Here is a 13,403-nt window from a genome sequence, read left to right as displayed (position 1 = left end):
GCACCTGACCCAAGCCATGGTATTTTCAATAGCCTCATATGCTTGTGAAAGTTGGACAATGAATAAGGAGGACCACTGAAGAATTGATGCATTTGAGTTACAGTGTTGGAGTAGAATATTGAAAGTACCATGGTCTGCTAGAAGAACAACCAAACGTGTGTTAGAAGAAGTACAGCCAGAATGTTCCTTAGAAGTTAGTTAGGATGGGGAGACTTCATCTCTCACACTTTGGACAGTTTTTCAGGAGGGACCAGTCCCTAGAGAAGGACATCATGCTTGTGGTGGGGCAGTGAAAAACAGGAAGACCCCCAAAGAGACGTACTAGCAAAGTGGCAGCAACAATGAATTCAAATGTAACAATAATTGTGAGGATGGCGCAGCACCGGACAATGTTTTCTTCTGTTGTGCATAGGGTTGCTATGAGTCAGAACTCTAAGGCACCGACTCTAAGGCACCTAATAACAACCACCCTAGATCTGGAGTCCTGGTTTGGAGCTGTAGAATAAGCACAGGACTGCTAAACACATCTGCAGCAAACCCACCAGCTGCTCTTCAGAAACAATATAGGGTAACTATTAGTGGGAACCAACTTTAGGATGCTTAGCAATAACAATGCTGTATTTGCTAAACCTGACTCTCTGGGAATGGTTTTTGGAAATCTGTATTTAAAGCGGGTGTACTAGGCATTTATTGGAGTCCTGCTGTGGTGTTTCAGGATAGTGCACTGGACCTCAAGGTCAGTTTGAATTGCAAGGTTGGTGGTTCAAACCCACCAACCACTCCTCAAAAATCCTATACAGGATCACTATGAGTTGGGATAGACTATATGGTCTTTAACAAAAACAAGGCAATTCTTATGTATATGAATCTGAATGACTATTTTGGGGTGGGGGGTGGAGGAACTGGGAAAAGCAAGGAATAGGGCGTGTTTCACAATCGTGGTATGATTGATCTTTAATTCAGATAATCTTTATTGTAGGGCTGTTGTGTGTATTATAGCTTCTACTCAGTAGATGCCAGTAGCAATTACTTACCCGGGTTGTCATAAGCAATGTTTCCAGATATTGCCAAATGTTCCCCAAGAGGCAAAATAACCTCTGGTAGAGAACCATTGTTTTGGAAAGCAATGCAGTAAGCATGTTCATATTCCAAGAATCAGAACAAAAGTTCAAGGACTCCACCTACAACAAAGGTGCTCTCTTACAAGCTCCCTGCAAGCTTAGCTACCTTGTTGGAAGTGAACCATGGAACTCTAGATTTGGTGACAGAGGAAATGAAAACACTGAGTACAAGACAGGGCCTGGCACCTTATACCAGCCCTAAGTCTTGGTGTTACATGGAATCAATTTGGGGTTGGAAAACTATAGAAATGCCTCGGCCCACATCAGTTATCAGATTTCAAATGGTGATATCAGTCATCTGTATTTTGTCTTAGGGCTTAAATTCTGAGCACTAGTTTGTGGAAGGCTATGGTAATCCTAAATCCAATTTGAGTCTTAACAAAAAATCAACCACCATTGAGTTCTATTAATCAGCAATGTAAAGTGGATTATAGAACTCTCCTTGCCAGCCCAGAGTCCTGGTGTGGTGCTATAGGATAAGCATCAGACTGCTAGCCACAAGGTTGGTATTTCAAACCTACGAGCCATTCCTCAGAAACCCTATACAGGATTGCTATGAGTTGGAACTGACTCTATGGCACCTAACAGTCATCTCAGGGTGGGGCAGTTTCCCTCTTAGGAACATGCCTGGATGTGTCCTTAAAGGAGAGTGCCAGGGCTGCATGATGATGACTCGGGAGGGCCCCAGAACCAATCCTGTAAGCTTTTTGAATATGCAATAGTGTATATATGCCAATCATGGCCCCTTCCTCACTTCTGTAATCCCACCTGAGATTGTGATAAAATGATCTGCCACCAATTATGATATTGGGATGCATTTATTTTCATCTTCTATTGCCATCCGAAGACTTTTCACCTGTGAATGCCTTCAGTGAGTTAATTCCATTTTGTGCCTAGTTTAAGTGTCCGGATGTCAGTTTTTCTGGAGCATCTCTGACAGCTGAACTGCCAGAGTTAGTGTGTAATTGAAAAGTGGGTTTGGCCCACTTCCCCCCTGTCAGCCCGCATAGGAACATTCCTGAACACACCCTTTAATGGTCGCCTGTAAGTGTTCTTGTTAGTGATATTCCCCTGCTTTCTGTAGGCCCACATGCATACATGACGCATGACCACAGCCCTCAGTCGTTGTGTGAGGAGGTTCTTTTCTCCATTATACTCTATAAAACATCACCACATGAAGACAGAGCTCTGAAAATCCATGATGGCGTCTGATTTCCCTCACCTGGGTGGTCTATTTTTGTCTTTGTCTCATGTTTACTCCTATTTGAGACTTAATAAGGAGTCTAGAATATTTATCCACCACTTGTCTGTCAGTTTTTCATACTGTAGTGGTTTGTGAGTTGCTGTGATTCTGGAAGTTATGCCACGGGTATTTTAAATACCAGCAGGGTCATCCATGGAGAACAGATTTTAGATGAGTTTCCAGATGAAGACAGACTAGGAAGAAGGGGAGATGAATTACTTTATTTAGTCACTGAAAACCTTATGAATAGCAGTGAAATCCTGTCAGATGTAGTGCCAAAAATGAGCCCCTCATGTTGGAAGGCACTCAAAATGCCACTAGGGAAGAGCTGCCTCCTCCAAGTAGAGTTGACTGTGATGACGCAAATGGACTAAAGTCTGTGGGAGTAAAGCCCTCGGGACCTTCAACTGCTGATGGGGCACAACTCAAAATGAAGAGAAACAGCTGTAAAAATCCATTAATAATCAGAACATGGAATGTATAAAATATGAATATAGGAAAATAAGAAATTGTCAAAAATGAAATGGAACGCATAAACATTGATATCTTAGGCATTAGTGAGCTGAAATGGACTGGTATTGGCCATTTTGAATCTGAAAATCACATCGTTTACTATGCTGGGAATGACAAATTGAAGAGGAATGGTGTTGCATTCATTGTCAAAAAGAACATATCCAGATCAGTCATGAGGTACAACGCTGTCTGTGATAGGATATCCATGTGCCGACAAGGAAGACCAGTTAATAACATTATTAATCCAATTTACACACCAACCATTAAAGCCAGTAAGGATGAAATAGAAGAATTCTACCAACTTCTTCAATCTGAAATTGATCAAACATGCAATCAAGATGCATTGATCATTACTGCTGATTGGAATGCAAAGGTTGGGAATAAAGAGGAAGGATCAGTAGTTGGAAAATATGGCCTTGGTGATAGAAATGATGCTGGAGATCTCATGATAAAATTGTGTTCTTATCAAATACCTTCTTTAGACAGCATAAAATGACTGACTATACCCAAGGACCTCACCAATTGAATACATAGAAATCAAATTGACTACATCTGCGGAAAGAGATGATGGAAAAGCTCCATATCATCAGTCAAAACAAGGCCAGGGGCAGATTGAGGAACAGACCATCAATTGCTCATATTCAAATTCAAACTGAAGTTGCAGAAAATGAAAACAAGTCCACGAGAGCCCAAATATGACCTTGAATATATCCCACTTGAACTTAGAGATCATCTGAGAACAGATTTGATACATTAACCACTGAATTTAGACCGAAGACCAGAAGAGTTGTGTGATGACATCAAAAACATTATACAGATACAAAGCAAAATGTCATTAAGAAGACAAGAAAGGAAAAGGTCAAAATGCATGTCAGAAGAGACACTGAAACTTGCTCTCCAGCGTAGAGATGCTAAAGCAAATGGAAGAAATGTGGAGGTACAAGAGCTGTACAGAATATTTCAAAGATTAGCTCCAGAAGATAAAGCCAAATATTACAACAAAATGTGCAAAGATCTGGAATCAGAAAACTAAAAAGGAAGAACACGTTCAGCATTTCTCAAGCTGGGGGAACTGAAGAAAAAAATTCAAGCCTCGATTTTCCTTATTGAAGGATTCTCTCGGCAAATTATTGAACGATGCAGAAAGCATCAAGAGACAATGGAAGGAATACATAGAGTTGCTATACAAAAAGGAAATGGTTGATGCTCAACTGTTTCAAGAGGTGGCATATGATCAAGAGCCAATGATACTGAAGGAAGAAGTCCAAGGTACATTGAAGGAAATGGCAAAGAACAAGGCACCAGGAATTGATAGAGTACAAACTGAAATCTTTCAAGAAAGTGAGGTGCCACAGGAGGCACTCACTCATCTCTGCCAAGAAATTTGGAAGACAACTATCTGGCTGACTGATTGGAAGAGATCCATATTTGTGCCCATTCCAAAGAGAGGTGATCCTACGGAATGTGGAAATCATCGGACAATCTCTTTGATATCCCATGCGAGTAAAGTTTTGCTAAAGGTAATACAGAAATGGCTACAAGCATACATTGTCAGAGAACTTCCAGAGGTTCAAGCCGGATTCAGAAGAGGCCGTGGAATGAGGGATATCATTGTTGATGTCTGATGGAGCTTGGCTGAAAGCAGAGAATACCAGAGAGATGTTTACCTGTGCTTTATTGACTATGCAAAGACTTTTGATTGTGTGGATCATGACAAGCTATGGAAAACACTGCAAAGTATAAGTATTCCTGAACACAATTAATTGTGCTCATGGAAGAATCTGTACCTGGACCAAGAAGCAGTTGTTCCACAGAACATGGGAACACTGAAAGGTTTAAAATTAGGAAAGGTGTGTGCCAGGGCTGTATTAATTCACCATACTCATTCAACCTATACGCTGAGCAAATTATCCAAGAAGTTGGGTTGTATGAAGAAAAATGTGGCATTAGGAGTAGAGGCAGGCTCATTAACAACCTGTGATATGAAGATGATACAACCTTGCTTGCTGTATGTGAAGAGGGCTTAAAATGCTTACTGATGAAGATTAAAGACCATAGCCTTTGGTATGGATTCCATCTCAATGTACAGAAAACACAAATTCTCACCACTGGACCAATAAACAACATTCTTATCAATGGCGGTACGATTGAAGTTGTCAAAGACTTCATTTTTCTTGGATTAACCATCAACACTCATGGAAACAGCAGCCATGAAATCAAACGACATACTACATTAGTCAAATCTGCTGCACAAGACCTTTTAAAAGTGTTGAAGAGCAAAGATGTCAGCTTAAGGACTAAGGTGTGCCTGACCCAAGTCATGGTATTTCCAATAATCTCATATACATGTGAAAGTTGGACAGTGAATAAGGAAGACTATAGAAGAATTGATGCTTTTGAGTTATGGTTTTAGAGGAGAATATTGAAAGTGCCATGGGCTGCCAAAAAACCCAACAGATCTGTATTGGAAGAAGTACAGCCAGAGTGCTCTTTGGAGGCCAGGATGGCCAAAGTTTGTGTCTCAAGCCAGGGTGTTGCACTAGGATAAGTAATTGACTGCTAACCACCATGTCAGCAGTTCAAACCGAACTCTGCAGGAGAAAGATAAGGCTTTCTGCTCTTGTAGATTTTACATCCTCAGAAACTCTAGAGAGGGTTGCTATGACAAACTCTACTTAGTGTTACAGAATTGACTTGGTGACAGTGGGTTTTTGATATTCCACCCCACAAGTGTGGGTGAAAACATTAACATGTATGTACTGTAAACTCCTGGTGTGGCACTGTGGGCTAATGCATCAGACTGCAAAGTCATGTGAACTGCAAAGTTGGTGGTTCAAGCTCACCAGCTGCTCCTTGGAAACCCTATACAGGGTCGCTATGGGTTGGAATAGACTCAACGGCACTAAACAACAACTGTAAACTCCCATAAACTCTCTTGCTTAAGGAGTCTTAAGTTTTTACTCTCCTATCCTCAAGGTCAGCAGTTCGAAACTACCAGCTATTCCAAGGGAGAAAGATGAGACTTTCTGCTTCTGTAAATGTTTACAGCCTCAGAAACCCTGTACAGGGAAGCTATGAATCGGAACTGACTCCACGGCACATAACAACAACATCCTTCTTAGAACTACAGTGTTGGAGTCCTGGTGTGGCACTGTAGGATAAGCACTGGACTGCTAACTGCAAGGCTGGTGGTTTAAACCTACTTGCTACTCTCTGAAAACCCTATACAGGTTTGCTAACTAGGAATTAGAACTGACTTGAAGGCACTTAACAACAATCTTCCTTTCAAAGGAGACTTGGTGGTGCCTCAGGATAAACACTGTACTATGAACTGCAAAGTCGGTAGTTCAAACTCACCAACCATTACTCCTTGGAAGAAAGTGGTGGCTCTGCTCCTGTAATGATTTACAGCTTTGGAAACCCACACAGGGTCACTATGAGATGGAACAGTCTCAATAGCAATGGGTTTTGGATTGAATCCTCTTTCAAGGAGCTCTATAAACACAGTGGGCTAAGCACAGGGATGATAACTCCTCTGTCCTGTAGGGTTACTATGGGTTAGAAATGACTCGCTGGCAGTGGGTTTGGTTTAGGTTTTGGTATCCTCCATTCAGAACTTCCTTGTTCTCTGTTGTTGTTTTTAGTTTCTATCTCATGACCGAATACCTGATTTAGTTGTCTGAACAGGTCCCTTGGTTTGATATTTGTTTGGACTGTCTGTGATTTGTACAATATTTAAGAAGTAGAATCATGAAGCCTTGTTGATTGACTGAATAGGGGGTTTCTAACTTCCTTTTCTAAAGGTATTGATTAAGCATTGACTACATCAAGTTAACATAAAAGTTGATTGTAAAGCAATTAAGAGTCTATAAGCCACACAAAAGCATCAAGAAGCATCAATTTAATTGAGTAATATCCTCATACTTTGTGAATGAAAACCCAGAAAGGGAACAATCTGTAATAGTTTTAAGTGTGTATTCTAGTTTCATTTCTATGTGAAAAACTGCAGTTAAACTAAAAAGAACATTCTCAGAGAATTTTAAAACTTATTTAGATATTAACTAAATAATAATTCCATACCAGGTCAAGGACTCTGTAAATGAAATTCCATTGCATTATTTTATTAAGAAAAACCAATAAGATAAGATAGAAACAAAAGACTTGGTCATTTGCAGTATCTATCAGCTTTCAATTTGGCTCTCCTGTTTGAACAAAAATAAAATAATAAACATTAATCTATGTAAAACATGTCATATAGCATGCATATTCATGTTACAGACAAAAACTACTACTAAATATAAAACTTATGCTTAGAAATTATGCTCTTGATTTTGGTTATATGACCACAAAACATACATTTAAATATCTGTACTGAAATTGTATTTCTTTAATTTTATGTTTCACAAAAAATAGATTTTGTTCTTATGAAAGTCTCTAATAGCAAACATTGCCTAACAGCCTTTTCTGAGTGCAAAAGCAATTTTTAGTAGCCTCCTGTGAATTAAGTATTACCTTCTAGCCGTCACTGGCAATGCTGTACACTCACAAGTGAAAACAGCTTCATGGACAAAGAGCTTAGTTTATTTCTTTTGCGTCTATACTTTGATTATGTTTTATAGTCCATTCCTAATTCTCAGAACCAGATACATGCTGATGTCCTCACCTGGAAACAATTCTATGCCATTTTCTACTTCAGGTAAAAAAATCTTATTAACTAGTCCATAGGATATACATGATTAAATACATGAATACCAGGTGTCTTTATCAAATAGTGTAAAGACAGACCGTAAGAGTAATTTTGCAACATATGACTTGAATGAATAAGTGGCAGGAGAACACCAAATTCTCTGTCAGTTGAATACTTATTTGCTTTATAAACTCACAGATAAGTCTCTATTTTTTTTTTTTTTAACATTGTGCATATAGAATAGTATTTATGTAATAGGAATTATATTTCTAATTGTATTTCTGTAATAACCTTAGCTGATCAACTACAAAGGTGATCACACTGTGACCTACCCCAGTAGAGCAGCTGTCTATGGCCATAACAACTCAAATGCGCCCGATTTCATCTGATCTCAGAAGCTGAGCAGGGTCGGGCCTGGTTAGTACTTAGATGGGAAATTGTCGGGGAATACCAGGTGCTGTATCTTTTTAGGAGTCCTGGTATGGTGCTGCAGGTTAATGTGCTGAACTACATGGTCAGTTTGAGTCGCAAGGTCAGAGGTTCAAGCTCACCAGCCATTCCTCTGAAACTCTATACAGGGTCACTATGAGTCGGAACCAACTCAATGGCGCTTAACAACAAATAGCAATAGTAACAAATATTAATACAGGTCTCCCCCACTTACTGGAATTTTGCGCCACACCACTTCACTTTTATGAAAGACCTATGTTAGTACCTGTTTTTGCTAACCGAAAGAACTCTAAAGAGAATTACTGTTTTTACAAAAAAAGGTGAAGGTGAAACCTGCATTCCGTTACAGATAACAGTGCATACCTGAGAGTGACATCCCTAAGCAACTTCCTCAGGAACTATACTCAGTGTGAGGCTGCCGCAGCTTTGAACTGTATCTGTGAACACTATTGTTGTTGTTAAGTGCCGTGGAGACAATTCCGGCTCATAGTAACCCTGTGTAGGGCTTCTGAGGAGCAGCTGGTGAGTTTGGACCTCTGACCTTGTGGTTCAAACCAACCTTGAGTTGAGTACTTATTCTATGGCACCACACCAGGACTCCTGTGAACATGCTATGTGAGTGTTATTTTAAAGTTTATGTGTTCTCTGGTATGTCTTGGTATGTTATATTTTGGGGCTAGGAACGCACAAAAAATTTTCCCATATATATTAGTGGTAGTTGCATCTTTACTTTACACCATTTGGCTTAAGAAATGTTTCATAGGAACACTCTACTTTAGGATGATGGGGGAAACCTGTAATGCACTATGATAAATATCCTGCACACTTCTGAATATAACTTAATAAAACTGCTTGAAATTTAATTCATTTAGCCTTTATATTTGTTTTTTTTTTTTTAACTGGTCTATTTTCAATCTCATTATCAGGAACTGTACTACTCCTATAGAATTCACAGAATTTTTAGTCATGCTACTTCCACCTAAGTTTGATTCCAACAGTCCTGAAAAGATGACAGTAAATAAGTTTATATAATAGTTTCAATCAAATCTGAATATTACAATAAAATATGTTAAGTTTATTGCTAGTATCTGGCTCTAAATTCAGGATATTTTGATGCCAGACTTGCAATGTGCTTTGTAGATACCATTACCATGTTTTCAAATCAGAAATAAAGTCAAAAATGTGAAAACTAAAGGAATTAAAAAGGACATTGGTTTTATGCATACTACTCTTAGTGCTACTTAAATTGTTGGAATTAATAAAAATATACCTACCTGTCCAGAAGTGTCTCATGTAAAAATCCGTCTTTCCGAGCCTTTTTAAGAATTTTGTTATCTTCTTTACTTATTTTAAGTTTGTGGTCTTGGAAGCTCTGAAATTTCTTTCTGTTAAGAAAATATGTTTGAAATGTATTTCAAACTTTGCTTATACATGTTTACTGATGAATATACAAATATTGCTAAAGTTTTTCATTAACAAATGTAATTGCATTTCTTTAATAACCTTAGTTGATCAACCATAGGATAAAGATGACCACACTGTGACCCACCCCAGTAGAGCAGTTGTTTGGGTAACTCTATAAGTACCACTTCTACCAGGAAATGTTTGCTTGAGCTCCCTGTGTCCTGGTCTTGCAACAGCATTTGTGTGACATACTAATCTGAGAAGTTAATGAACAGGGAGAAATGACTAACAAAAGTGGCTTTGGCTTTGAAAGTTGGAAGGTTAATCAGGAAAACTGAAGCCGTGAGAAAAAGAAAGCACCGAGTTGAGTTCTGTGTCCTAGAGCAGCTGTTCAAAGCTCCTTGAGAAGCACTGCTTTGCCAAACTTGTAAGTCTGAAAGGAGAATACATACACATAATTGATTTCACACTGCTTAATATTTCCTTTGTCTTCTTCTGGAATGTCATCTTTTTTCTTGGTTTCTCTTTCAGCACAGGATCTAATCTGGGTATTGGGGAAAAGAACACAGCAGGGTGGTTAACAATCTACCTTCTCCCCACCCCATGTTACTCATCACACAAGGACATTCTATGTGATTTCTTACACAGAGGAAAAACCCCATCTACCTGGCAATGAGATCCAGCAAAATGACAGTTCTGAAAAGTGTTTTTGATTTTAATTTGTAGAATTAATTGTGATGATAAGTTTCTCTAGAGTGCTTGTGTCTAGTTAAGAGGATTTGCAAAACATTTTACAGGTCAAGTTCTGCTGAGTAATTAGGCAATAATTTAACAAATACAATTTTGGCCTTAAAGGAAATGTGTATATATTGTTGTTAGATGTCACTGAGTTCACTTTGACTCGTAGTGGCCTCATGTGACAGAGCAGAACTGCTCCATAGGGTTTTCTAGGCTGTAATCTTGATGGGAGCAGATCACTACATCTTTTTTTGGCAGAGCTGATTGCTCTGGGTGCTCAGGACCATGGTCTTGGGGACATTAAGGTCAATTGGCACACCATAGTCTACAAAGACAATGTTCTACATCCTAATTTGGTGACTGAAATCTTAAAAGTTTGTGAGTGTCCATCTAAGGTGCAATTATTGGTCTCTTCCTGTTCACAGCAAATAAGAGTGAAAAAAATTAAAGACACATGGAAATATCTATTCCAAAGGACTTACAGATCAAGTGAACCCCAGCCTGCATGACCATGAGACCAGAAGAGCTAGATGGTACCCAGCTACTATTTGTGACTGCTCTGAAGTCCTGGGCAGTTTGGGAAAAAATGTGAGCTCCCTCCCATGGTCAACTTTACTTTGAGGAGATGGATCTTCCCCAGCCTTATTTTGAGTGCCTTCCAACCTGAGGGGCGTATCCTCCAGCACTTTATCTGACAATATTCTGGTGCTCTTCATCATGTTTCAATAGTCAATATTCTGATGTTATCTGACAGTGTTCCACTGCTATTCAAAGGCTTTCAGTGACTATAAATATTTGGAAATATCCATCTCTCTTTCTTCCTAGTCTGTCTTAACCTGGAAGCTCATCTGAAACCTGTCCACCAGGTTGACCTTGCTGGTATTTAAAATACTAGTGGTATAGTTTCCATTATCACAGTACTACACAAACCACCACAGTATGGCAAACTGACAGACAGTGGTGGAGTTAAGGTACTAGATAACCTAAACTACTGTTTGGTTTTAAGACTATTTTAGGGAACATTTTTGGTTTAAGGATTAAAGATCATCTCAGGGCAATAATTTTGGGGTTCATCCACCCTCCATGGTTCCAGAAAGTCTAGAGTCCATGAAACTTTGAAATTTGCTCTGGTTTTTCCCTATTTTGATCAGGATTCTTCTATGGAATCTTGGATTAAACTGTTCAGTATTGGTAGGTAGCTGAGAGCCAGTTAGTACTATGGGCTCATGGCAAAGGAGGCAGTGGTTTGTGCTGGCCACACATTCCAAATCCTCCTCATATTCCTCACTCTCCATCTTCCTCTATTGCTCCGGGTGAATAGAGACTAATTGCTGTGCCTTGGATAGCCACTTGCAAGCTTTTATTACTCCTAGCACTACACCATGAATTAGGTAGGAGGATGAACAGAAGCACTAAACACATTATTAGGTCAATTAATTAGGATGTTCCACGAAACTATGATTCTAAACCTCCATTCCAAGGAACCAACTCCCATGAAATGCTTGGCTATATACAAATATCTTCATACGTTTTGACAGATATTTATGATTGGATGCCATATATTATTTTATTCATATAGAGCAATGCAAATCAGTTTAGTGGGACAAAGTAGAATTCAGTCCTGTGGAATTGGTTCAATTTGCAACACAAATGACACATGTCTCTCCAAAGTGGTTTCTTTAGCTTGTAGTCCAAATCCAAAACTATTTAGAAATGGTGATCAATAAATGCACATGTGTTTGCCAATAACATTGTCCTAGTTTGGTTATAGGCATCCTCAGAGACTTGGGAAATTAGTATTTGTGACACAGTGCTACTTTTGGTAGATGGGATCTGTGGTCTGGTTGATGAAGCCAGGCCACTAAAAGTGGAAGACCAGCACAACCTGCAATGTTAATGAAAAACTCTTAAAGCCTCCAGGCCCTGATTAATTTGACAGATACCTCATATAAATCGTTGTAACTAATGACCAACACAACATATCTTTCTCCATAGAAGGGTAAAGTACTCCACATATATTTGTATTATCTTCAATCACATATTTCAAATGTAATCAAGATGAACAAGTTTAAACATAATGTAAAAAAAATATGAATAAATTATAACTACTCTTCACTTAAAGACTATCTATTTCATTATCTGACATTTCACACTTACAATAGTAATAAAAAATCTATTATCTGACTATTTTGAGCCCTTACAACATACGTCTGGCAGTAATGAACACCGAGGTGCTAGGTGAGAATAACACGGACTATAACAACAACAACAACATAATGGCTAAGGCTATGAGTCAACTTGGCTGGGCCATGATTCCCAGTGGTTTAGAAGTTAAGTAATGATGTAATTTAACAGTTATGGAATGAATGATGTAGTCACTCTCCATTTTGTGGTCTGATGTGGTTGTCCATTTTCACATGATGCCGAGCTTTGCGTAATGACCTACTCTTTGGATCCTAGCCATGTTGGTAACTGAGCAGTGGTTACATGCAGGCAAGTCATACATACATCAGGATATTCTTAATGACTGGCTTTCTGAGAAGCAGTGTAGTATGAAATATAAAAGTAGCTTCTGGAGTCAGATGGGCCTAGATGCACCTCTTGTCTCTACCAATCTCACCATATGGTTTTCATTAATAAACAAATCAAAATTGGTGAGGATGTAGGGAGGGTGTGGAGCCCTCCTGTGAAGTTAAGATAATAGCTATCTCCCAGGAGCACTATGAAGATTAAAGAAGACAACCAATGTGACATTTTCAGCAGAGTGCCTGCAGTAATATGTATTAGTTTTCTGCTTATATAAACAGTTCACTTTACAAAGTATAACAAAAAATGTCTAAGCTTTAGACTGAAATTATTTGAGACTTGTGGCAATCAAATGACCTTTTGAAAAACTATGGTTGATATACTGACATGTCTAATTTCTGGTGGTGTTTATTTTTTCATTATTATCCAAATTCAAATGAGAAAATGAAAAGCTACAGTGCTATCATTAAAAAGATTAGTGAAGTTAAAATATACTAGCAAACTGTAAAATTGACTACTATGAAAACCTAGAATATTTAAAAATGTACTAAACATATGACACCACCACTCATCTGTCAGTTTGTTGTACTGTGGTGGCTTGTGAGTTGCTGTGATTCTGAAAGCTATGCCACCGGTATTTTAAATACCAGCAGGGTCACCCATGGTAGACAGGTTTCAGACAAGCTTCCAGAAAAAGACAGACTAGGAAGAAGGAGTGACG

General features: G+C 38.8%; 1 protein-coding gene across 1 annotated transcript in view; it reads right to left on the bottom strand.

Annotated features, from left to right (window-relative positions):
- Nucleotides 1–6,969: 6,969 nt before the first annotated feature.
- The window catches only part of FRG1 (FSHD region gene 1), a 33,274-nt gene continuing 26,840 nt past the window's right edge, over nt 6,970–13,403 (bottom strand). Inside the window, exons 7-9 of the mRNA XM_006834458.1 lie at nt 9,871–9,962; nt 9,289–9,399; nt 6,970–7,079 (exon numbers count right to left, since the gene is read on the bottom strand). Of these exons, the coding sequence (XP_006834521.1) occupies nt 7,043–7,079; nt 9,289–9,399; nt 9,871–9,962 (240 nt within the window). The 3' untranslated portion in view covers nt 6,970–7,042. The remainder of the gene's footprint in view (nt 7,080–9,288; nt 9,400–9,870; nt 9,963–13,403) is intronic.

The sequence above is a fragment of the Chrysochloris asiatica genome, unplaced genomic scaffold, assembly GCF_000296735.1.
Source record: "Chrysochloris asiatica unplaced genomic scaffold, ChrAsi1.0 scaffold00011, whole genome shotgun sequence".
NCBI lineage: Eukaryota > Metazoa > Chordata > Mammalia > Afrosoricida > Chrysochloridae > Chrysochloris > Chrysochloris asiatica.
The sequence above is the reverse complement of the archived record's forward strand: the minus strand, read 5'-3'. Positions and strand labels throughout refer to the sequence as shown.